General features: G+C 45.5%; 2 protein-coding genes and 1 pseudogene across 3 annotated transcripts in view; all 3 read left to right on the top strand.

Moving 5' to 3' along the window:
* LOC308417584 (RNA-binding protein 42-like) overlaps positions 1-23,630 on the top strand; it is a 431,329-nt pseudogene that overhangs the window by 30,645 nt on the left and 377,054 nt on the right. The gene's annotated exons all lie outside the window — the stretch shown is intronic.
* On the top strand, positions 1,430-12,396 carry TUT1 (terminal uridylyl transferase 1, U6 snRNA-specific). The gene is made up of 9 exons (XM_080912293.1): positions 1,430-1,559; positions 2,680-2,870; positions 5,682-5,997; positions 6,540-6,640; positions 8,480-8,949; positions 10,251-10,360; positions 10,481-10,591; positions 10,743-10,835; positions 11,250-12,396. Exons 1-9 carry the CDS (start codon positions 1,478-1,480, stop codon positions 12,371-12,373), a joined length of 2,598 nt encoding a protein of 865 aa, XP_080768419.1. The 5' UTR covers positions 1,430-1,477; the 3' UTR covers positions 12,374-12,396.
* EEF1G (eukaryotic translation elongation factor 1 gamma) lies at positions 13,460-23,586 on the top strand. The gene is made up of 10 exons (XM_080912295.1): positions 13,460-13,588; positions 14,610-14,768; positions 15,353-15,416; positions 15,551-15,693; positions 16,009-16,152; positions 18,360-18,489; positions 18,755-18,959; positions 22,764-22,936; positions 23,028-23,152; positions 23,348-23,586. The coding sequence occupies exons 1-10, from the start codon at positions 13,577-13,579 to the stop codon at positions 23,504-23,506; spliced, it is 1,314 nt and encodes a 437-aa protein (XP_080768421.1). The 5' UTR covers positions 13,460-13,576; the 3' UTR covers positions 23,507-23,586.

Genomic DNA, 23,630 nt, shown 5'->3' with positions numbered 1-23,630 from the left:
TTTGGGGCTGGAGTGCAATCAGTATCTTGGGCTAGATTCATTCAAAGCTCTAATGGCTCCGAGTCTCAACAGAAGGGTGTGAGAATGTCTTCCTGTTACTCACTTCTCCCTTTTGAATTCTTCCCCAATGCTGGGGAATTGATCCCATTGTCGGGTGCATGCTAGGCAAGTAAGTGCCTCAGCCTTGCCTTTTAGTTTGATTTTGGCATTCTAGGAAATGCTAGCAACCAGGGTCAGATGTGTTGGCACACACCTTTAATCTCCGAAACGGAGAGGCAGACAAAGGCTTATCTATCTCTTTAGTTCTGAGGCCAGTCCAGTTACAAAGGGAACTCCTCTTGAAAACAAAACAGATGCATCCTACCTTTGTGGTTTAGGGGTGGAACTCCAAGACTACAATTCAAGCTCTGTATGCATTCAGACTACTGTCTCAGCCTTAGTAACTGCCCCTGCCATTAAGTGTACAGAAGTATTCTTTACTTTTTTTGGTTTGGTCTGCTCTTTTGGTTTGACGCAAAGATCAGATCCTTGAGCCGGGCCCAATAAAGAGGGACACGGCCTCATTGCTGATTCAGCCAAGGTCACAGACTGGTTTTTTGCCTAAGGTCTACAGTGCTGCTTGCTGACAGTCACAGCCTAAGCTGCTGAGCACGCCTGATAGCCCTTCCGTTTCATTATGGTCCCAGTGCTCAGCTTTCATATTTTCTTCTGCTTTTGAACCTACAAGACTTATTCTGCTACACTTCCCGTCCCACCTCCTTGAATGAACGCGCTTATCTTATTATTGTAGTCTGTACTTCATTATACTGCCTTGAAATGGGCCTTGTTAATAGACTTCATTCAGACTACATCTGTGGAAGAAACTGACAGACTGAAGTAGAAGCCATCTGTCCTTGCCCTCACTGAATCCAGCTGATGAGGGTGGAAGGGACAGGGACGGACAGCCCTGAGTACTTTTGTCTTGCACAAGGATCCGGCTGCAGAAGGAACTGACCTGAGGATGTGGGAGTCCCTGAGCTCCACAAGGCAAGGGATTGGAAACACCCACCCTCTGCTTCTATTTGCAGGATAAAATAAGAGATTGAGGGGGCAGTTGTGTGGTGAAATGAAGGCACAGATCATCCACCACCACTTGGCAAAGAAGGACCTCTGCTGTCAAGAAGCAAGCCCGCCTTTGTGGCTGCTTAATGAATATTCACGATTCGTCCGGCCAATCAACGCTGGAGCGGAACGGAGCACTCCTACTAGTTAACTGTAGGCCAATAAACATCGTCAAGGGGCGGCTCTTCCTTAAAGTGTTTTAGAACTGGAACTATCAACCCTACAAACGAGGTTTCTGGAGGAATATGGCAGTGTAGGACACAACGTCACTTCCTACTGAATTGCCGGAAGTGGCTTCCTTGCACGTTACAATTTTTAGTTGTGTGTTCCGGTGGGTGCGGAATAGGTTGTAGGCAGTCTGTACCGGAGAGTGGCTATGGCGGCGGTGGATTCGGATGTTGTATCGCTGCCTCGTGGCCGCTTTCGCTGCTGCCTTTGCGATGTTACTACAGCCAACCGTAAGCGGTGGCTTGTGAGGGGGGCGGGAGCTAGTGAAAGTTGGGGTTATTTGGGTTATGTTTGCGTTAGGGGCACACACCTATTTTCACTTAGCATATCCCAGGGCACTGGAGAGGGGAAAATCTGACCAGTGTTCCCACTATGGAAAAATTTCCAAAGTGAAAGTTTCATTATTCCCTTTAAAATCATCTACTGGCCATTCTTTTTCTGTTTCTGGTATTTGCTGGTCTCTGGAGTTGGGAAGGGGATTTAGGAACTCATTGTCTGGCCTGAGGTAGTTTCAGTACACCACAGGTATGTTCACAGATTTGAGGCATCACAGAGAAGGCAGTAATTTAATCGGAGACTCCCAGTGGAGGATTTCTCCAGAGGTGAGGATGAGCGAAACATGGTCTGAATGAGTGCCGAAGGTGCCATTGAGAAACGAGGGCTTGGAAGGTGGATTAGATCATTCTGTGACATTGTAAGCAGCTCAGTGACACATAAGATCCTACTTTTTATGTCTGTAATTGTGATCTCCCCTAAACAGGGCCTTTTGGTGTTTTCTTTGTGAATGACCCCCCCTTCTCCGCCTTCCCCCAAGCACTCTGCTCATAGGGTAAGCCAGCAACTTAGGAGCCTTCTTTGTCCACATTACATACTTCCATGGCATCAAGCAGCTGATTGATAACGAAATAGTACTCATAGCTAATTTTCTACACTTGACATATCAGAAGGCTGTTTGTGAATGATGCCTGTGTATTAGGCACTATCATATATATCTGAGAAAAAGCATAACATTTGCAATACCTACTTTTTATTCCTGAGAATTATTCTGGGCCCTAACCTTGGACAAATTACTTGTTAATTCTTCTACAATGTGCAGGTGTTGCTCTACTTAATGCTTATCAATGGCTTAGGAACTACCTGCAATCTAGCCATTTTTCACTTAGACCTCTTAGAGAATGCTCTGTGTAGATAAAGGGAAAGAATATCAAGTATGGAAGGAGTTACAACTCTGTTTTAGTGTCAACCTTAGTCTGTCTTTGTGGGAACAGAAGATTTCCATATGTAGAGAGCAGAGCAAGAGAGCAGGTACACTAAGAGATATGCTTATGTCTGACATTTGTTTCTCCACAGGACCCAGCTTAGATGCCCACTTGAAAGGCCGGAAGCACCGGGATCTGGTACAACTACGAGCGACCAGAAAGGCCCAGGGACTTCGCAGTGTGTTTGTCAGTGGCTTTCCCAGGGATGTAGGTTCTGCTCAGCTCTCTGAGTACTTCCAGACATTTGGCCCTGTGGCCAATATTGTCATGGACAAGGACAAGGTAGAGTGAATGTCTGTGGGATGAATGTGTCAGATAGGTTTACCTCATAAGCAAAGAGAGAAACCAGCAGTCGGTTTAGCTTGTCCTTGGTAGACATTTCAGAACATCAAGTAGCTTACTTTTGTAAGCTTCTGACAACTCCACTCTTTGGATTTTCATCCACCAATATTAATTATGGGGGGACTTGTTTACCAAACATATATGTATGTTTGTATCAGGGCACTTATCATGTAACTATGGGTTTTTCCATGTAACTCTGGCTGGGTGGGAACTTGCTATCCAGACCAGGCTGGCCTTGAATTCACAGATTCATCTGCTTCTGCCTCCTTGGTCCTGGAACTAAAGGCTGGTATTAAAGGCATTTGCCCTATTCTCTTCCCCCTTTCCCCCCTTTCTTTTCTCTCTCTCCTTTAGTTCCAGGGGTTGAACCTGGGTACTTCTGAATGCTACAAAAGTGGCCTTCTATCTTCAAACCATCCCCATATCCTTTATCAATCACTTGTCTGTGATTCATGCCTGTATTCTGGTGAGATCTGTGTAATTTTTTGTTAAAGAGGTAAGGGTCCCGCATTCCTTTGCTTGTGACTATCAGGTGTCCCAGTGTCATTTCTCTGTAAGGCCATGCTTTTCCTTCTCGTCTGTTCCTCTTCAAAACTACTCGGCTGGAAGTAGGCATTTATTTGTTGGTATCAGTTTCTCTTCCTCTGAGTATGTCTTTATGCTGACACTATAATCTTTACTATACAGAGTGCCTCTCTATGGGAACAGATGACATAAAAGAACACATTTTTACCCACAAGCAGTCATGTTTGCCTTGCCCCTGCTAATGTTTTACCTTACCCAAAATATATATATTCAGCTATGTTCCGCTCACCCAAATTATAGCAGCCTAGCTGTCATATTGTTTATAATCCTAGATACTAAGTTCCTTGAAGACAGGGTTTATTATTAGAGAGTGTGTGTTTATATTAGCAGTAGCAGGTATTTTTTAATTTGTTATATTTTGGTGCTAAGGCTTAAATTAAGATTTTATGCACATAACTTTAATGGTGAGTGGCATTCTGAGCCCATCATGTATTCTTTTTAGAATCTTATTATATGTGCACATGCATGGTCAATGGTGCAAATACGGGGGTCAGAGGACAATGTCTGGGATTCTGTTCTGTCATATTATGTTTAGAAGATTGGAATCAGGGTCAGTCAGGTTTGGTTTTAAGCACTTTACCCCAACATTGATTTATTTTAATGTTTGTATGTGGGTGTCTGTCTGTGGTCATGTGTTTGTGAGTACAGGTGCCTATGCCAGCCAGAAGAGGACATTGGATTGTATGGAGCTGGAGTTACAGGTGGTTTTGAACTGTTTGATTTGAGTGTTGGGAACTGAATTCCAGGCCCTCGAAGGAACACCAGGTGTTCTTAATCACTGAATGAGTTCTCTAGAATTCCACTTATGGACCCTGCCGTGGATTCTTATTGTTAAAAGAATAAGAATATTTTTCAGCTAGAAAAATGTTATGCTTTTGTTTGTTTGTTTGTTTGTTTTAGAGTAAATCTCATGTCTCTCTGGCTCATCTTCCTGCCAACTTCTCTCCTTTTAAATCATTTTTGTTTTTTTCTTGTCTTTTTTCTTTTCTTTTTTTTTTTTTAAGGAAAGAAAAAAGCGTAGCCCTGGCTGTCCTGGACTGACTCTGTACACAGCTTGTCTTGACCTCACAGAGATCCTCCTGTCTCCGCCTTCTAAGTGCTGGGACAAAAAGTGTATGCCACCATCATCACCTGGCTTTATTGTTTCTTTTTGAGATAGTCTTTCTGTCTCTGGCTGGCTGTCCTGGAACTTGATAGGTATACCAGCCTGGCCTTATACTCACAGGGATCTGCTTCCTGTAGCCTCTCAACTAGGGCTGAAGGTGTGTGCTACTGAGCTCAGCCAAGAGTTTTTTTGTTTAAATTATGTATACAAGTTTGTATGTCTGAGAGAGAAGTTGTGTACAAGTGCCTTTAACTCTAGAAGCAGGCATCAGAGCCCCTAGGGCTGGAGTTATAGGTGGTTGTGAGCTAGCTGGTGTGGGTATTGGGAAGCAAACTTGTAGCTGCTGAGCCATTTTTCTAACTTCTTTAAAGTTCTTTAAATTGCATTTTAATTTTTAAGAAAGACAAGACTACATATTTGTGAGTGCCTGGTGCCTTTGGAGGTCAGAAGAGGGTATTGTATTCCCCAGAACTAAAGTAACTGATGGTTGTGACCTGCCATGCAGGTGCTGGGAACCAAAGCCAGGTCCTTTGAAAGAGCAATATGTGCTTTTAACCTCTGAGCCATTTTTTTATGTGTGTGTCTGTGTGGTAGGTGAGCAGGACATGCATGGCACATGGAGGAGTCAGAGAGTGACTTTCAGTAGTGAGTTGTATTCTTTGAACATGTGAATCCCAGGGAGCTCAAACTCAGATCATTAGGCTGAGTAGCAAATACCTTATCCCCTGGGCCACCTCACCAGGCCCTGTCTCTACCTCCCGAGTCTGGGATTACAGGCATGTACCATCAAGCATGGCTTCATGGGTCTTATTTTAACCTGTGAAATTAAGTTATTGGGAAGCATAGATGGCAACAGATGAAATTTTAATTGACAGCCTGGAATAAAAATGTATGGAATAAAGGTGAAGACTTCATCTGAGTATGTTTCCTCATACAGAAACAAGTAAATATTCCCAGTATATGGACTGGTTCCCATTTCAAAGATTCTCATCTACTGTTGAAACATATGCTTGGATTCTTGATTGCTAAGACATCATCTTTGCTCTCATGTGGTTTTCCAGGGAGTGTTTGCTATCGTGGAGATGGGAGACATAAGTGCTCGGGAGGCTGTCTTATCACAGCCCAAGCACAGCCTTGGGGGACATGGACTACGTGTTCGGCCAAGGGAGCAGAAGGAGTTCCAGAGCCCAGCTTCCAAGTCTCCCAAAGGAGTGGACTCAAGCAGTCACCAGCTGGCCCAAGAACTGGCCGAGGCTGCAGATGTGGGAGCACAGATGGTGAAGCTTGTGGAACTGAGGGAGTTGTCTGAGGCTGAGCGGCAGCTTCGGAACCTTGTTGTGGCCTTGATGCAGGAGGTCTTCACAGAGTTCTTTCCTGGTGAGTCCCCTGCTATAAGTCTGAGCTCTGTCACACCTCTGTCAGTTTCCTTGTCCCCCAGTTTTGAACCCTTAACCCTCCCTCAGCTGTAGGTACTTCATTTATTTGCTCATCTATCTTTGTACTTCAGTATGTTTATTTTTTTTAAGATTTATTTATTTTATTTATATGTAAGTACACTGTAGCTGTTTTCATATACATCAGAAGAGGTCATTTGATCCCATTACAGATGGTTGTGAGCCACCATGTGGTTGCTGGGATTCGAACTCAGGACCTCTGGAAGAACAATTAGTGCTCTTAACCACTGAGCCATCTCTCCAGCCCTTCAGTATGTTCTTGAATGGAGACCTCCCTGTCTTTTTACTCCTCTTTATTATATGTGCACACAAGTGACACACATGCTTATGGAGGAGAAAGTAACTTTCAGGAGTTGGTTCTCTCCTTCTACTGCAGGAGTCCTGGGAATCAAGCTCAGCTTATTAGACCTTTACTTTTTGAGCCATCTTGCCAGCCCCCTAATATCTTTATTCTTTGGTACCTAGGCTGTGTGGTCCACCCTTTTGGCTCTTCTGTAAATAGCTTTGATGTTCATGGCTGTGATCTTGACCTTTTCTTGGACCTGGGTGATATGGAAGAGACCCAGGTGAGTGAGCAGGGGAACATGCAGCCACGTGACTTCAGGCAAATGTTTTATCTACACTCTCATGTTTCAGTTTCACATGTACATAGTGGCTCTTAACCAGAGGCCTTACTTTAATTGTGAGAATGTGGATATGGATGGATGTGCAATAAATAGAGTGAAAGTGGGCTGGTGTGGGATGACAGTGTCTTATGAAAATAAGACAGTTTAAATTCTGCGGACTGGTTTTGTTCTTGTTTGTTTGTTTGGTTTTTTGAGACAGAGTTTCTCTACGTAGCCCTGGCTTTACTGGAAACTCACTTAAATTCAGAGATTCAGAGATCTGTGTGCCTCTGCCTCCTGAGTACATCTGGCCTATTGTTTGTTTTTGATGCAAGGTAGTGGTTGTAGGTTCTCACCAAGATCCATGACTTCACAAGCATCAAGTAGGAAATATGTTTCCATTTTCAGGCATGATTATCTTCTGGTTGAGCAGGTTTTAAGTAAATTAGAAAGCTGCCAGTTACTATCAAATATGTGTGCCATTACTGCACCCTTAGGGGTATCATGCTATGTTGGTTGTTGATTGGTTCATAGCCATCCATAGCTGGTTAAGGGTATTTGTTGCCTCCTTCCTTTGGAAGTTTGAGTGGTGTCTTCTGGTACCATGAAAGCTAGTCTTCATACAGGAAGCATTCAGGTCATTTCCAGCTCAGGGGTTTCTGGGCTCTATTTCTGAAGTGCATATGTCTTCTGCAGACACTATAGGTGTTGTGGGCCTGAAAGACCTCCAAAGGGAGACCCTCACTCAAATCTCAGGATAGGCGCGCACCCAGTGAGGCACCGAGACCAGACTTGCTGCAATTGCACGAGGAAGTTTATTGAAAGTGAAACAGAGTGAGATCTCAGGCCAGCATGCTGGGGTCGAGACTTATACACCACGCAGGGGTAGAGGAGTTCGACAACGGCCTGAACTTGTAACAGGCTTATAAAGGCAAAAATCACAAAGGAGGGGGAGGACAGGGGGAATGAGGAAATTCAAAGGGGAAGAATCATACATTTTTTTATCAGTACAGCCAGGGCACACCTAGGGCGTTGAAACATTCCACAGAGGTCATCCGGACCTTCTGCGGTTATCTTAGGAACTCAGATCTCAAGAAAGTGGGATTTCCTGGGAGCAATTTCCTGCAGAGGAAATCCCTAGGGCAAGGAATCAGTGTCCTTTGACAACCTTTTACTCTTCAGGCCAATCAAAGGCAACCGCAGTAGGCTGTATGTTTGGTGATCTTTTGGACAGCTAATTTAAAGCATGGCTCTAAATCTCTGGGAGACTGAGACAGGAGGATTGTGAAAAGTTAAAGGTCATGGGAGTGGAAAGAATCCTCAGTGATTAAGAGCACTGGCTGCTCTTCCAGAGGACCAGGGATTGGAGTCCCAGCACAAACAAGGCAGTTTGCAGCTGTCTACAATTCTAGTTCCAGGAATCTGATGCCTTTGCTTGGCCTTCACAGGCATTACTTGTATGAGGTGCAGACATAGATGCAGGTAAAAAAACCTAATACATAAGATAAAAGGAAGAAAGTTTAAGGTCAGTCTAAGCTACATATACACCTTGTCTTTTTGTTCGTTTGAGACAGGGTTTCTCTATATAGTCCTGGATGTCCTAAAACTCACATGTAGACCATGCTGGCATCCAACTCTTAGAGATCCACCTGCCTCCTGAATGCTGGGATCAAAGATATGCACCACCATTGCCTGGCTTCAAAGGACTGTTGAGAATGAGTTATGTAAGGCCACAGAATAAAGCCTGCACATAGAAGGTGGTGGAGGAAGGGTATTGACTCCCTTTTATCTCCACTACAGCCAGACTCACAGACTCCAAAGGTTTCAGAGGCTTCATCCTTGGACTCAGCCCTTGCTTCTTCCCTGGATCCTCAAGCCTGCACCCCAGCTTCTCCTCGAGACTCACTGTCTCCAACTTCTCTCCAAGATTCTGAGGTCCTGGACCTTGAAACCCCTTCTTCTCTGGCACCACAGACACCAGACTCTGCTTTGGGCTCTGACACTGTCACCTCTCCCCAGTCCCTGCCTCCAGTTTCACCACTGCAGGAGGACAGGGGAGAGGGGAAGCAGGGGAAGGAGCTAGAATTAGAAGAAGCCTCAAAGGATGAGAAGGAGGAGGCAGCAGCAGTGTTAGAGCTGGTAGGATCTATTCTCCGTGGCTGTGTCCCTGGAGTGTACCGAGTCCAAACTGTGCCTTCTGCCCGGCGTCCTGTGGTCAAGTTCTGTCATCGGCCTTCAGGTCTTCATGGAGATGTCTCCCTCAGTAACCGGTACTTTGTGTGGGGTTGAGGAAGGCTGGCTCTAAGGTCTTGGGTATATGAAGAGGAGGTCCTGATGTGGAAGAGCTTATGTGGGCTGAGTTGTCTTTTTTCTAATTTGTTTGAGTCCTCCTTTCTTCCACAAGTGTCACCTCCCACCTGGCTTCCATTTCAATGTTGGCTTTTCTTTTTGAGACTTTATGTGTTTGCTCCATTGTCTAGACTGGCCTCCATTCTCCGATTTTTCTGCCTTAGTTTCCTGAATCCTAGGGTTATAGGCATGTGCTACTATGCTTGATTCTGCAGTACTGCTTTTTGTTGTTGGTTTTGGTTTTTGAGACCTTCTTACTGTATAGACCAGGCTAACCTTTGCCACCTTACTGTATAGACCAGAGACCTTTGCCGCCTCAGTTGGGGTTAAAGGCATAGGAAAGAGTTCTGTAGCTACACAGATCTAGGAACTGTTAGGTTAGAAGTAAGCAGGTTTCCCCCTCACTTTTTCCTTCCCTACTTCATTGCTTTGTTTCTTTGTATATTAAGATCTACGCAACCAAATGCCTTCCCTTTGAACCCCATAAAAGGAGGCCCCAAATTATAACTGGCCCTTACTACTCTAATTTGTATAGCCTGCATATTTCTTTCTGATCTGTATCTTCATTTTGCATTGAATAAACTATTCTTGCTACTTTGCTTCTTGCCCCAAAAGCTCTGAACAGTAATTTTCATTTCAAAAACATTTTAAATCATATATTGTGTGTGCATCTCGAGTGTAGTCAGAGAACAACTGTGGGAAACAGTTCTCTTCCTTGTAATACAATTCCTAGGGATTGAACAAACTGAGAGTGTCAGTTTTGATGTCAGATACTTAACCACTGAGCCATCTCACTGGTCCTGTGTCTTTAAGGCAGTGTCTCTATATTCCTATTCAGTCTCCTGAGTATTGGAATTACAGGCATGTGTTACCATACCTGGCTGTTGAACAGTCCTATATAAATAAACATGCTTTATGAATGGAGACTGTACAGGATGAGCATTTGGAATATAGTATTGCCTAAGGTTCAGTTGATATATACTCCCCCTCCCCCATCCCTAGGATACAGCACAGGGCTTCATCAGTGCTGGGTAAATGTCCCCCCATTGAGCCACATCCCTAGATCCAGTTCATGTTCTTTTGCATACTCCCTCATGTTAGCAAAACTTTGGAGAAGTTTCTTCTGATCTTATTCTAGTTGCTAAGTCTGTAATGAAAGGTAGTGGGATACTAGGTTTCAAGAGTTGTACACGCTAACACCTTTGTTTCTCCATTGTCTTAGGTTGGCCTTGTATAATTCCCGTTTTCTGAGTCTCTGCTCTGAGATGGATTGCCGAGTCCGGCCCCTTGTGTATACTTTACGCTGCTGGGCTCAGCATAATGGGCTGTCAGGTAAGAATGAGGACAGACTTTGTGTCAGGCAAAGGCAGGGATTTAGCAAGAAAAAAAGAGGTGGAGACAGGAACCAGGGCTTGTAAATACTTCTAACTTGATTTACTTGTTGTTATCCAGGGGGCGGTCCCCTTCTCAGTAACTACGCTTTGACGTTGTTAGTGATCTACTTCCTTCAGACCAGAGACCCTCCGGTGCTTCCTACTGTGGCCCAGCTCACTCAGAGATCAGGTACTGCAGAACAGCCTCCATTGTCACCACCTCAGCTTCTTCTCACCCTTCACACTTCAGATGCCCTGGAGTGAGGTCTCAGCTATCACCTGTTTTTCTACCTGTCCAATCTTCCTGGCTCCAGGCTGATTGTTTTTTCTTACCGTCACAGGTGAAGGGGAGCAGGTAGAAGTTGACGGCTGGGACTGTAGCTTCCCTAAGGATGCCTCAAGACTGGAGCCCAGCACCAATATAGAGTCTCTCAGTGAGTCTGGGGAACCTAGTAGAAAACTGAGTGATGACAGGCTCAAGAATAGGGGACACATATCATACTTGTTCTGTGCAAGGATAGGAACATATATCATACTATTGTGTGCAAGAATAGGGGACATATACTTGTTGTGTGCAAGGCAAGGCTTGGTCTTTACAGTAGCCTGTGGCTGATGTTTTAGGGATGAAAAACCACTTATCTTGGGCAGGCAAGTAAGATGTGTATTCCCCAGTTTCAGTGCTCTCCAGGGCAAGCAGAAGCATTTGGGACAGGACATGGCTGAGGAACTGGGTTTTTCAGTATACTTCTGAAGCCCTTTGAAAGGAAGAAAGTCCCACTGAAGTAGCTGCAGGGATATCCCAGTTATGGCTTCCAGGTGACCCCCTTTTTCTAATCTGCTTCCATTAGGTTCCCTGCTGACCCAGTTCTTCTCCTGTGTTTCTTGCTGGGACCTTTCTGGCTCCCTGCTGTCACTGCGGGAAGGTCAGGCATTGATGGTGGCCGGGGGCCTGCCTTCTGATCTCTGGGAAGGGCTGCGCCTTGGCCCCATGAATCTCCAGGACCCCTTTGATCTGAGTCACAATGTTGCAGCCAATGTGACCAGCCGTGTGGCTAAACGTCTGCAGAGCTGTTGTGGAGCAGCTGCCAGTTACTGCCGAAGTCTTCAGTACCAGCAACGTTCCTCCCGGGGCCGGGACTGGGGACTGCTCCCACTTTTGCAGCCCAGCTCCCCTAGCTCCCTGCTGTCTGCTAAGCTTATCCCCTTACCCTCTGCCCCCTTTCCACAGATCAGTATGGCTTTGGTGAGTGTGTTAAGGGAAGCATTAGGATGCCATATAGAACAAGGAACCAAGAGACGCAGGTCAGAAGGTGTCAGAACCAAAGACTCACCCTTGGGAGGGGCAAACAAAAGACCGAGACTTGGTGGGCAAGAAAAGAGCTGTGAGGAAGGGAAAGAGGAGCCACAAGGATGTGCAGGGGACCATGGTGAAAATGAGGTAGAAGAAATGGTAATAGAGTTGCGGGAGACACCACAGGACTGGGCCTTGTTGCACTCTGGACCACCAGAGGAGTTGCCCCCGATGACTGCAAAGTGTCTAGACAAGCCAGCTGAGCAGAATCCGATGAAACCTGAAGTGGCTGGAGAAGGGTCTCAGGGTGAGACAGGGACGGAGGCATCACACCCATCATCAGTGAGCTGGCGCTGTGCCTTGTGGCACCAAATATGGCAGGGGAGGCGGCGTGCCCGGAGACGATTACAGCAACAAACCAAGGAAGAAGGCAGAGGAGGTCCCACCACTGGAGCAGAGTGGCTGGCAATAGAAGCGCGGGTAACACAGGAACTGAAAGAATCAGACAGTGAGCAACAGAGGCTAGAGGGGGAGCCTCTCCTCACCTTTGTGGCATCTGCCTCCCAAGCTGAGCAGACACTCACTGTGACACCACTGCAGGATTCCCAAGGCCTCTTCCCTAGTCTGCATCATTTTCTACAGGTTTTTATCCCCCAGGCACTTAAAAATCTCCTCAAGTGAGGGGCCAAACCTCAGAACAATAAAGCTGCTACTTTGTTTCATACGGACATTGGACAACTTTGTTTTCCTCCTTTCTAATACCTTTTCTCTGCCTTAATGTAACTTCTGACTACCCTAAAGCAGTCCTATTCTACTTCAGAGCTCCCCTCCCACTTCATATTACTTTGAAAGGGAGTGTCACCACCACAAGGCAAAGGCACTGACTTCTAATATCAAGGTTTGCCTACACAAGGCTTGTCCTGCCCCAGTTGATGGGAACCACCACAAATTTGGGTTTAGGGTTTGGCTTTTCTATCCCTTAAGGTGAAAGAGTTCAAAACTGCCGGTAAGTTGGATACAAGACTTTCAGATTTCAGGCTAGAAAAATGGCTCAGAGGTTAAAAGCACTGACTGTTCTTCTAGAGGTTTTGAGTTCAATTCCCAGCAACCACATGGTGACTCATAACATCTGTAATGGGATCTGATGCCCTCTTCTGGTGTGCCTGAAGACAGACAGCTAAAGAGTACTGATATATACATAGAATAAATCTTAAAGAAAAAAAAAAACCCAGACTTTCAAATTTCGATATGTGTAAACTATAGTATCAGAACTGGGCTGTCTTACCGGACCCTCTGGGGCGCAGCCAAGCCTGAGAGGTGCAGGTGACGTGGCAAGTTTGTCCGCACTGCTTTGTTATAGAAGTTTTAAAAGCACGGAGTTTAATCGAAGCGGACTTACTTTCACATGTTTTCGGCCATGGGCCCCAGCTGAACAGATGACCCTTTTACAGAGAAACCCGAACAGGAACAAAAAGGAATTTAGTAAATTGCCACCTCAACCTTGAAGCAGTTCCTGTCATAGGTTCCAGATACCAGCCGTCGAGGGGCGGTGCTTCTGCCAGGTTCTCACACTTTTCCCCTCTCTCGGGAAGCTCAGTCTCCTATCAGGCTTCCGATTGGTCGGCCATGGGGCGGGGTTAGGCTTGTCCAGACCTCTACTACGCAGGCGCTCGCTCTTTGCGCTCCAGGCAGCGGGCCCCACCCCTTGCTTTTTCCAACTCAGCGCGGCAGGAGGCGGAACTGTCGTGCGTATGCCTTTTATGCCGTCCTCGCTTTCCGGCTGCTGTTTCCACACGGCTCTCTCCTTCCCTCCTCCCTTGTCTCCCTTGCGGCTTACTTTGCGGCAGCACCGACAGCCCCACCCCCTTTCTCTGCGGAATCACCATGGCGGCTGGGGTAAGTTTGCCGGCTCCAGTGATTCGGGTCACCCTATCCACCGCCATCCTTTGCCTGAGTTGGGCTAGTCGGCGCCGGGGGTGTTTCAGACCCAAGCCGAGAGCCGATCTGGGGTCCAGAGGCCGTACGGTCGGAGAGCAGGGCTCCTAAGGCCTGGAGGGCAACTGAGGCTGGGGCTCAGAGGCCAGAGGTGGAACGTTCTGGGGTTGAGGAGAAAAAGATGACGGGTCTCCACACTCTGGATCTTTAAAAGGTGTGTTTAGCCTTGCTGCCATTTTGAGATGTGGTGTCTGAGCTGGTTGGTGGAACTTTTGCCACCGTCTAATGGATCAACAGCGAGGACAGTAAAAAGGAGAGGGTCTTTGTGGGATTGTGGGCACAGTTGGAATTGCCTTTCAGGAAGGTTTGAGAACCAGAGGAATAAAGGAACAGTGAAGTGAGTCCATTTGGACCCTGCTGGTGAGGTTTTAGTAGGAAGACAACTGGGAACTCACTGCAGGACAGGACCAGAGGGATGTTAATTCACGACGTGCAAAGAAAGGCGTTTTAGGAAGAACAGCCGATGGGCATTAGAATTCAACGTGGCGATTCTGAGGGGAACTTTGAAGTCTCTCGTCTGTGTGCGTGCTTTTGACGTGGTACCAGCCTGGAAGTAGTTAGACGCCGGATCGGTCGCCACGAATGAATGAAACAAGGGTTCTGGTAGAGATGGGTGTGAGTGTGTGTCTGTTTAGGCAGATGGGAGTCTGATGGGACCAGACGTTTTGAAGGGAAGAATGCTTTTAGAGATGTCCTTAAGAGAGGTCACATCTGTTGGTAAGCTTTATTTAGCAGCTGGTATGTTCTACTTCTTGGTATTTCACAGGACTCTGGTTACATAGGGGATACTCGGTTAGTTTGTTTCACCAGGAGTGAAACTAAGCTGAGCACATTGGAATTTCATGGAAATGTGCGTGGGGAGTGGCATTCAGGATTCTTTTAAAATTTTATCGAAGTTCATCCTTCACCCTTTCTCTCGTAGACCCTGTACACATACCCTGAAAACTGGAGGGCTTTCAAGGTCCTCATCGCTGCTCAGTACAGCGGGGCTCAGATCCGCGTGCTCTCCGCACCACCCCACTTCCACTTTGGCCAAACCAACCGCACCCCTGAATTTCTCCGAAAATTTCCTGCTGGCAAGGTGAGTAGGAAAGCAGCAGGAATCCCTAGATTTCCATTTGATTTTTCTTTTTTAAGTAAAATCACTGGAGGTATATGTGCTTATGAAATCCACAGCTGTTTAGTTACTGTCAAGAATCACAGACCTGCTTTATATTTGTGGGATGAAATTGCCACTAGGTGTTATCCGTGCACCTATATCATGTCTTGAGAGTTGGATTCTTATTTCAAAGGGCTTGAGTAGAGCTGAATATCCAAAGCTAAATATGGAGAAGGGCAAATGCTGAGTCTGGATCACACCTAATGCTTTGGGCGGAGAAGCTGTAGGTTTGTTCAGATAGCATCCATATCTGAATTTGTTTATTTTGAGGTGGGATCTCACTTACCCTGGCTGGTTTCAGACAAAAGTTCTGGGATTAAGGGTGTGGGGCACCACATTTCAGCCATTGTGAATTCATATGATAAGGGATAGTAAGTATTTTTCATTTCTTGGGTTTGAGATGTCATGAGTTTGCATAGCAAGAGTTGTCTGTCTTAACATTATTTAGAATAGTTCTAGTAAGAAAACCCTGTGTTTTACTTCTGTGTTTTCTGCTTTCTCCCCAGGTTCCAGCATTTGAGGGTGATGATGGATTCTGTGTGTTTGAGAGCAATGCCATCGCCTATTATGGTAATTTGTGGGGATACAGGAGTGAGAGGGTCTGGGGGTAAGGCTGCAGAAGTGGCTGCGGTGGGCAGGGTTAGAGACCTGGTTTGGTTTTGTCATGATCTCCACGTTCTAAGCTATGTGTTCTGCCTTTGCAGTAAGCAACGAGGAGCTGCGGGGAAGTACACCAGAGGCTGCAGCTCAGGTGGTGCAGTGGGTGAGCTTTGCTGACAGTGACATCGTTCCTCCAGCTAGCACCTGGGTGTTCCCCACCTTGGGCATTATGCACCACAACAAACAGGTACACTTTGGAACTTGGGGAGAAGCTGGGGCAAAGATGGGGTCAGAGCCTACCATTTGGGACTGGGACATTGATAAAGATAACAGGAACGTGTGGGCAGGGTAAAGACTTGAAGTGGTTACCGTGAGTTTGGTGGAAATAAAGTCATGTTGATCATGACGAAGTTTAACACGAGTGATTGATTTCTGATAAATCTCAACTAATGATAAGAGAGGGTGGGGGTTGAGCTGATTAAATGGCTTCTTTGGTTCTGTTGGTAGGGGGATATGAGGAAAGGGACTTGTACCCACTAAGTTTGAGTGTTCAAAACAACAGGCCACTGAAAATGCAAAAGAGGAGGTGAAGCGAATCCTGGGGCTGCTGGACACTCACCTGAAGACAAGGACTTTTCTGGTGGGTGAGCGAGTGACACTGGCTGACATCACAGTTGTCTGCACCCTGTTGTGGCTCTATAAACAGGTGAGATCTATATCCCATTTGACAGGGGTAAACCTGTACTGGGTATTCCTGGCTCTGCTTAGGAACCAGTTGATGGCTGTAGGGATCCAGTGTTGAGAACTGTGACTTTCCATTTTTATTAGAGATGGGTAAAGGCTGAGTGTGGTGGCTTATACTTTAATCCCAGCACTTGAGATACTGGGACAGGAGGATCACTCTGGTATAAGGTTACCGTAGGCTACAGAGTGACATCAAAAATAAAGCAAAATGAAAGATGAGAGAGATAAGGATAGTGACTGAAGCAGCAAGGGATTTTGGAAGCAGATTCAGTCAGGTCTGTCTTGACTTTACTATTTATAGATGCAGTGGTATAGGAATTCTCATAGTTCTCTATGTATTTGCATGTATGTGCATGCAGATCCTAAGGAGCTTGAGTTGCACGGGACTGTGAGCCTCTATGTGGGTGCTGGGACTTAAACCAGGCAGCCATCTCCAGCTACCCCCCCCACCTTATTGTTTTTAAATATTGTTTTACTGATTCTCAGGCAGCAGCTCTGAGCTCATTCTGGTTCAGAATTGCAACCCAATAACAAAGAAAAAAAGCTATTGTTGACCAGACCATATGCCTCACAGGGTTCATTGTAATGCTTTCATGTCCACAACATGCAGCTAGTAAATGCTCAGGTATAATAACCCAAGTACTGCAGAACTTGCAGTACCTGACTAATTGAATTCTGTGATCTGTCTCCATGACAAGATCTCCCACCCCCTCCTATTTTGGCAAAGTAGGAAATTTTTTTGCTGCTCTTCCAGAGGACTCTGGATTCTCAGCACCCACATGATTCCTCACAACTGTAACTCCATTTCCAGAAGATCTGATGCCCTGTTCTGGCCTCTGTGAGCACTAGGGATGCATGTGGTGCCTAGACAAACACAGGCAAGACACCTATATACATAAAAATGAAAAAAGACTTTAAGACGCTAGTGTGGGTCTGAAGAGGTGGCTCAGCACTTAAAGAACTTGTTTTTGCAGAGGCTTTATGTTCATTTCCTAATACACAAATAGCAGCTTAAAATTATATTTCCAGCTCAGGGGAGCCAGTGTCTTAAGACTTAAGTGGGCACAGACTTCTTGGAAGCGAAGCACTAATAAACATAAAAATGAAATCTTAAAAACTTTTAGAGGATAGAAGTTTTTCGATGAAGGAGTTGGAAGGACTGTGCTGTTTGTGCTGGTTACATGCTGTGTTCCTGAGTGGCATTCTCCTCATGGGTTTGGTTGTGTAGTAGTTACAGTGTGGGGCTAGAGTGGAGCCTGGGGATTTACCCAGCATGCTCTATGTTCCATTCTTAGCATCCCACATGAAGTGCCTTTTTAAGGAGGGTTATTTAGCAAAATAAGTCTTGTAGTCAACGACCCCATTTGGGTGCTGGGTTAGAACCCAGTGCCTTGTAGATGCTGGGTCACTGTACTGAGCTACATTCCGAGCCCCTGTACTCTTCTTACATTGGCTCTATGACAGCCTTTCCAGGTTTGTTTTTTGTTTTTGTTTATTTTGGAGACGGGGTTTTTCTGTAGACCAGGCTGCCCTAAAACTCAAAGATATGCCTGCTTCTGCCTTGCTTCCCCAGTGCTGGGATTAAAGGCATGAGCCACCATGCCTGCCTTAACTTTTCAACTTCTGTTGAAAATTTTGTTGGCATAAAAATTTTAAAATTAAGGATAGATGAAAGAGCAGAATATTATATCATTGGGTAGAACAATGGTACAGGAAGGAATAGGAACAGCCGTCCTTTTAGACTGAACTATAAAGATGATGGAGAAGGAGCTCAAACAGGAGACTGGAGAGATAGCTCAACAGTTCAGTGGTTAAGGGCACTGGCCACTCTTCAGAGGACGGGTTTAATAATCAGCACCCATGTGATGGCTCACAATCAGCTACAAGTCTAGTTCCATAGGATCCTAACATTTGTGGCCTCAGGGAATATTGCACCTAAGTTGTATACATGTATATGTACACATGTATATGTAGGCAAACTCTCATACACATAAAAATTGCACCTTTTTTTTAAATGAAAGGAGTCCTCCAGGATGTAGTCATTTAAGGTTCTGATGTCAGGGCATGGAGAGGAAAGTGGACCTGGAGGTAAGGGTCTTGTGCTGTGGTTTGAAATCTGTGCATGGCCTTTTGATTGTTGATTTTGTTTCTGCTGTTCCATCCTGGCAGGTCTTAGAGCCTTCTTTTCGCCAGGCCTTCCCCAATACCAACCGATGGTTCCTTACCTGCATTAACCAGCCCCAGTTCAGGGCCATCTTGGGGGAAGTGAAGCTGTGTGAGAAGATGGCACAGTTTGATGGTAAGTCTGAAGACTGGGCATGTGATGGGGGTCAGGGTCCAGTTTGCTCCTGTCAACCCTTTGATTTGCATAGCCTTTGGCTTTTGTTTACCTGCAGAGCATAGGGTAAAATGTTACTGATATTTACGTTAAAATGCAGTGCTATATGATGGTGTTTTGCTCCTTGAGGCTTATTCCTCTGAGCCATCACTTTTCCCTGCCTGCTGCCCGGTTTGGGGGAAAAAGGAAAGAGGCTGTATATTTCCTTTCTTTCCTCCTCTACCAGCTAAGAAGTTTGCAGAGAGCCAGCCAAAAAAGGATACCCCAAGGAAAGAAAAGGGTTCTCGAGAAGAGAAACAGAAGCCCCAGGCTGAACGGAAAGAGGAAAAAAAGGCAGCTGCCCCAGCTCCTGAGGAAGAGATGGATGAGTGTGAGCAGGCACTGGCTGCCGAGCCCAAGGCCAAGGACCCTTTTGCTCACCTGCCCAAGAGGTAAGCATGCTGGAAGGTGATCTTAAACTTAATTCTTCTCGCACACCTAGGGCTACAATTTCAGGCTGTTAAAATACTGATGGGTGTAAGTGTAGTCCAGGTCTCATGTAGTCCAGGTTGGGTTCTGAGGCTGTGAGGTAGAGGATGTCCTTGAATTTCTGATAGGTTGTCTTGCCTACACCTGGAATTACAGGCATGTACCAATATGGAAGTACCTATTTTGTTTTTTGTTGTCTCCCTGCCCCAGGGTTTTTCTGTGCAGCTCTGGCTGTCCAAAGATCAGGCTGGCCTCAAACTCAGATTCGTCTACCTCTGCCTCTTGTACTGGGATTAAAGGTGTGTCACCTCTGCCTGGCTCCCCTTTTTGTTTTTTTTGTTTTGTTTTAAGACAGTATCACTTTGTGACCATAGTTAGCCTGGAACTCTTGCACAGACCAAGCTGGTCTCAAACTCAGAGATTACCTACTCTGCCCCTCAAATCTTGGAATGCATCATGTTGGAAGTTCCTTTTGTATGTGTTTGCATGACTTTGTGCCCTGGGTGTCTTTCTACCATGTCTTAGGGATCAAAGTCAGGTCATTAGGCAAGTGCCTTTATACACTGAGCCATCTTGCTGGCTCTTATGTACCTCTGAGGATAGTGTCTCTTTTTGTGTTACCATGTTGGGATGTCCTAAGTGGTTTTCCCTTAGAACTTTTTATTTGCTGTTGGTTTGTGGGAGTTTATGTATGAATATATTGTCACTGTCTTCAGACACACCAGAAGAGGGCATCAGATTCCATTACAGATGGTTGTGAGCCACCATGTGGTTTGCTGAGAATTGAACTTAGGAACTTTGGAAGAGCAGCCAGTGCTCTTAACCAGTCATCTCTCTAGCCCTGGGTTGTTTTGTTTTGTGGACTGATTCTAATGTATCAAAGGCTGGTCTCAACTGTGTAGCCAAGAGTGACCTTAACTCCTCAGCCTCCTTGTTTCAGTACCTGATTCTAGATTTCTGAGATGAGCTACTACAATTGTCTTCCCTTAGGACAACTCTGTCTGTCTTGAAACTCAGATTTGCCTGCTTCTGCCTCCTGAGTGCTGGGATTAAAGAACTGTGCTACCATATTTAATCAACATCCTTTAGGCCTTTTAATGTCATAAAATTGAAACCAGCAATTTAACTGATTTGTTCAAGGTTTCATTCTGGTTGTGTTTATTGTTTTGTGTGTGTGTGTGTGTGTGTGTGTTTTAAGATTTATTTATTTATGTATGTGAGCACCCTGTAGCTGTCTACAGACACCAGAAGAGGGCATTAGAACCCATAACAGATGGTTGTGAGCTATCATGTGGGTTGCTGGGAATTGAACCCAGGACCTCTGGAAGAGGAGTCAGTGCTGCAGTCAGTGTTGGGACTGCACACATGGTTAGACAAAGTGCTATATAATCTAGTTACACCATCAGTCCTAGCTCTTTGAGGTGAGGCGAGGTCTTGTTATATTTCCTGTGCTGAGGTTACAGATGCAGACCATACTTGGTCTGCATTATTTGGGGTGCTGGGAGACATGGATTCTGAAGAAATTTATAGTCATACATTTCGGCTAGAAGGAGGATGGTTTGAGGTTTTCAGGCCCCTTAGATGAATTGTCTCCTGGACATTTGGGTGTTACAGTAAATATTAAAAAATATGAAACAGTTTATCACTTTACCGGCCCTAAGGTCTCCTCAGGCCCGGTTTTACTTTGGAGCCCCATGCACCTCTGATGCCCGGTCTAAGCCGCCAACATGGCCCAACTCATCCACGCAAACTCCCTTTCCTGGGCTGTTTTCTACCGCTTGTTCTCTGCCTCTGTCCTGGGTTATTTCTGTACCCCAAAATCCCACACAAACACAACTCTACAGCCTGACGGCTTTTCATACAGGTTTATATATTCAACTCTCAATCAACAAATCCTCTACACCACAAGACTGCATCAAATAGACAAAGATACAAATTGCCCTTCTTCATGAGATATTAGACCTGTAATATCCTTAATGTTCATAGCTTTTTAACACCAATAAATCCCACCTGGGTCCAGCTGGTCCTTGGGAAGCTCCATGTTGCCATGAACTCTAACCTCAAGTCCTCTGACCTCTCAGCCCTTACTTCCCTACCCCCCCCCCCCCCCCCAATCCTCACCTAGTCACTGGCTTTCCTTTATTTTACTAATTGAAATGGGAAGGTTTGCTAGCCCTTCTTGGGGAAGTAAAATTAACATTAAAATACAAACAGCTTCAGGACAATCTACATTTGGGGACCAGTTTGGCAGTTTGGAACTTGTGGTTAAAAGGCAGATTTCTGACTTTGTTACAAAGTAATCTTGGACAAGTTTTACCACTTAGCTCCAGCTGTGAAATGAAAGGTAACAATATAACTCAGGAGTTGTAAGGATTAGTGAATCAGTCCTTAAACTGTCTTGTGTAGGCCTCCTGGCCTTGGAACTTGGCATGTCTGAGGAGGGAGGGTCCTTGTATTGTTGCTTCTAAGCACTGAGTATGGCACAGCCGTCCCCATCTTGCACCAGTGTTTATGATAATAATTTAGACCTCTGCTAATTCATTTTATTTTAACAGGTTGTGGTAGGTTGTAGCACATTCATGCAATATGAAATTATTTAGCTGCTAAAATTTCTTTTCACATAGGATTCCAGGCAATTTTCGAAACCATGGTCTTTGTTACTCAGTTTTTCAAATGTTAGGATTATGGTGTGTTCTACTGCCATTACTCCTAGCATGTCACAGTATTAAAAAGGAAAGGACATAAAGTATCTTATCCCACTTAGTGGGATTATAGGTTTTCTTCAGTCATTGTTCATTTATTTAAAGTTTCTATAGGATTATTTTATGTGTATGAATGTTTTGCCTGCACAATTGTATGTGTACCATGTGCATGCCTGAGGAGGTCAGAAGAGGGTAGAGGTGTCAGATCCCCTGAAACTGGAGTTAAAGATGGTTGGGAATCAATTTATAATTGGAGAGGAAAAAAGAACAGGACCTGAGCCATGGGAAGTAATTTCTCCTGTGCCTGTGCTGGCTAGCTTTTTTGGCAGCTGACCTTTGAGTATCAGGTTACTTTGAAGATAGCCTGGACCTAAGAGCTTTTCAGTATGCAAACTTGTTAGTGGACAAAGAGGAACTAGAGGACCTGGGTGTAAAGATTTGAGGTGGCTGTCCTCTGCTTGCATTCTGGTTCTAGCCTGTAACCTGAGAAGGCCTATATGGTGGGGAGAGAGACTCCCCTGAGTCTCAGACTTGAGCTATGATGACTCTTGGCTCCTGGGGAATGTCTGGGAGAGGCAAGAGAGAAAAACAGACTACCTTGCTCTTAGCCACCACCTGGGGGCAGCAACCAGCTGTATCCTGCCTCAAGCTAGGACTGGTGGTGTAACTAGAATGTCACACTTTGTCTAAGCATGTGTGAACCTCCAAGCTCAATGCCCAGTACTCTAAGAAAATATGTATATAACATCATAAAACAATAAACATGACCAGAATGAAACCTTGAACAAATCATAGTTAAAATGCTGGTTTAGATTTTATGGCATTAAAAGGCTTTGGCTCACCAGATACTCAGTCTGTCTATGTATGTCAGACACATAGACAGAAGTGTCTTAGCTCTTGTCGTGCTCCTCGTTCTTTTCACTCGTTCTGTGTCTGTCACTGCATTATGTTACTGACCACTTCCTTCATACCAGTAAGTACTAAATGAAAAAGCCATTGACTTAGCCATGCTTTGCAGTCTTGGTAGGACTTGCTCCTTACAGGCCTCCTGTGTTTTCTCTTTAGCACCTTTGTGTTGGATGAGTTTAAGCGTAAGTACTCCAATGAGGACACCCTCTCTGTGGCGCTGCCATATTTTTGGGAACACTTTGATAAAGATGGCTGGTCCCTGTGGTATGCTGAGTACCGCTTTCCTGAAGAGCTCACCCAGACCTTCATGAGTTGCAACCTCATCACTGGTGAGAAGAGGAGGGATGGGTCTGGGAGGAAGATCAGTGTGTAGTGGGTGACATGATTCCAGAGACTAAATAGTCTCCCTTTTCCCTCCAGGAATGTTCCAGCGATTGGACAAACTGAGGAAGAATGCCTTTGCTAGTGTTATCCTCTTTGGAACTAACAACAGCAGCTCCATTTCTGGTGTTTGGGTCTTCCGAGGCCAAGAGCTTGCCTTTCCGGTAAGAAAGGTGCTGGGGGAGTAGGCAGTAATACGGAAAACTAGGAGTCTTAAGCGGTGACCAGTGGGTATGAAGGAAGAATTCTGGATTGAACATAGGAAGTATGTTCACGTTAGTGTGAATCGTGGCATATGATGTCTCAGTGTCCAGTGTCTAACCACTTGCCTCTGCTATTTTGTTTTTTAAAATCTTCAGCTGAGTCCAGATTGGCAGGTGGACTATGAGTCGTATACATGGCGGAAACTGGATCCTGGTAGCGAGGAGACCCAGACCCTGGTTCGAGAGTACTTTTCCTGGGAGGGGGCCTTCCAGCACGTGGGCAAAGCCGTCAATCAAGGCAAGATCTTCAAGTGAACACGTCTTGCCAGTCGCCTAGCTGCCTGCACCTACCTTTCAAGGGAGATGGGGGTCATTAAAGGAAACTGAACATTGAATTTTTCCTGTCCTGCCTCCTTTGTGATTGGTGGCTTCTTCAGAG

The sequence above is a fragment of the Micromys minutus genome (assembly GCF_963924665.1).
Source record: "Micromys minutus genome assembly, chromosome: 2".
Lineage (NCBI taxonomy): Eukaryota > Metazoa > Chordata > Mammalia > Rodentia > Muridae > Micromys > Micromys minutus.
Note: the sequence above shows the minus strand (reverse complement) of the source record. Positions and strands in the feature narration are given on the sequence as shown.

Excerpts from the sequence above, each read along its gene's own strand:
- TUT1 (XM_080912293.1), top strand. The coding sequence starts at position 1,478 with ATGGCGGCGGTGGATTCGGATGTTGTATCGCTGCCTCGTGGCCGCTTT. Across the intron at positions 2,871-5,681 it reads TTGTCATGGACAAGGACAAG|GGAGTGTTTGCTATCGTGGA; the intron begins GTAGAGTGAATG and ends GTGGTTTTCCAG. Across the intron at positions 10,836-11,249 it reads CACCAATATAGAGTCTCTCA|GTTCCCTGCTGACCCAGTTC; the intron begins GTGAGTCTGGGG and ends TGCTTCCATTAG.
- EEF1G (XM_080912295.1), top strand. Across the intron at positions 15,694-16,008 it reads TTATGCACCACAACAAACAG|GCCACTGAAAATGCAAAAGA; the intron begins GTACACTTTGGA and ends TCAAAACAACAG. Across the intron at positions 18,490-18,754 it reads GAAGATGGCACAGTTTGATG|CTAAGAAGTTTGCAGAGAGC; the intron begins GTAAGTCTGAAG and ends CTCCTCTACCAG.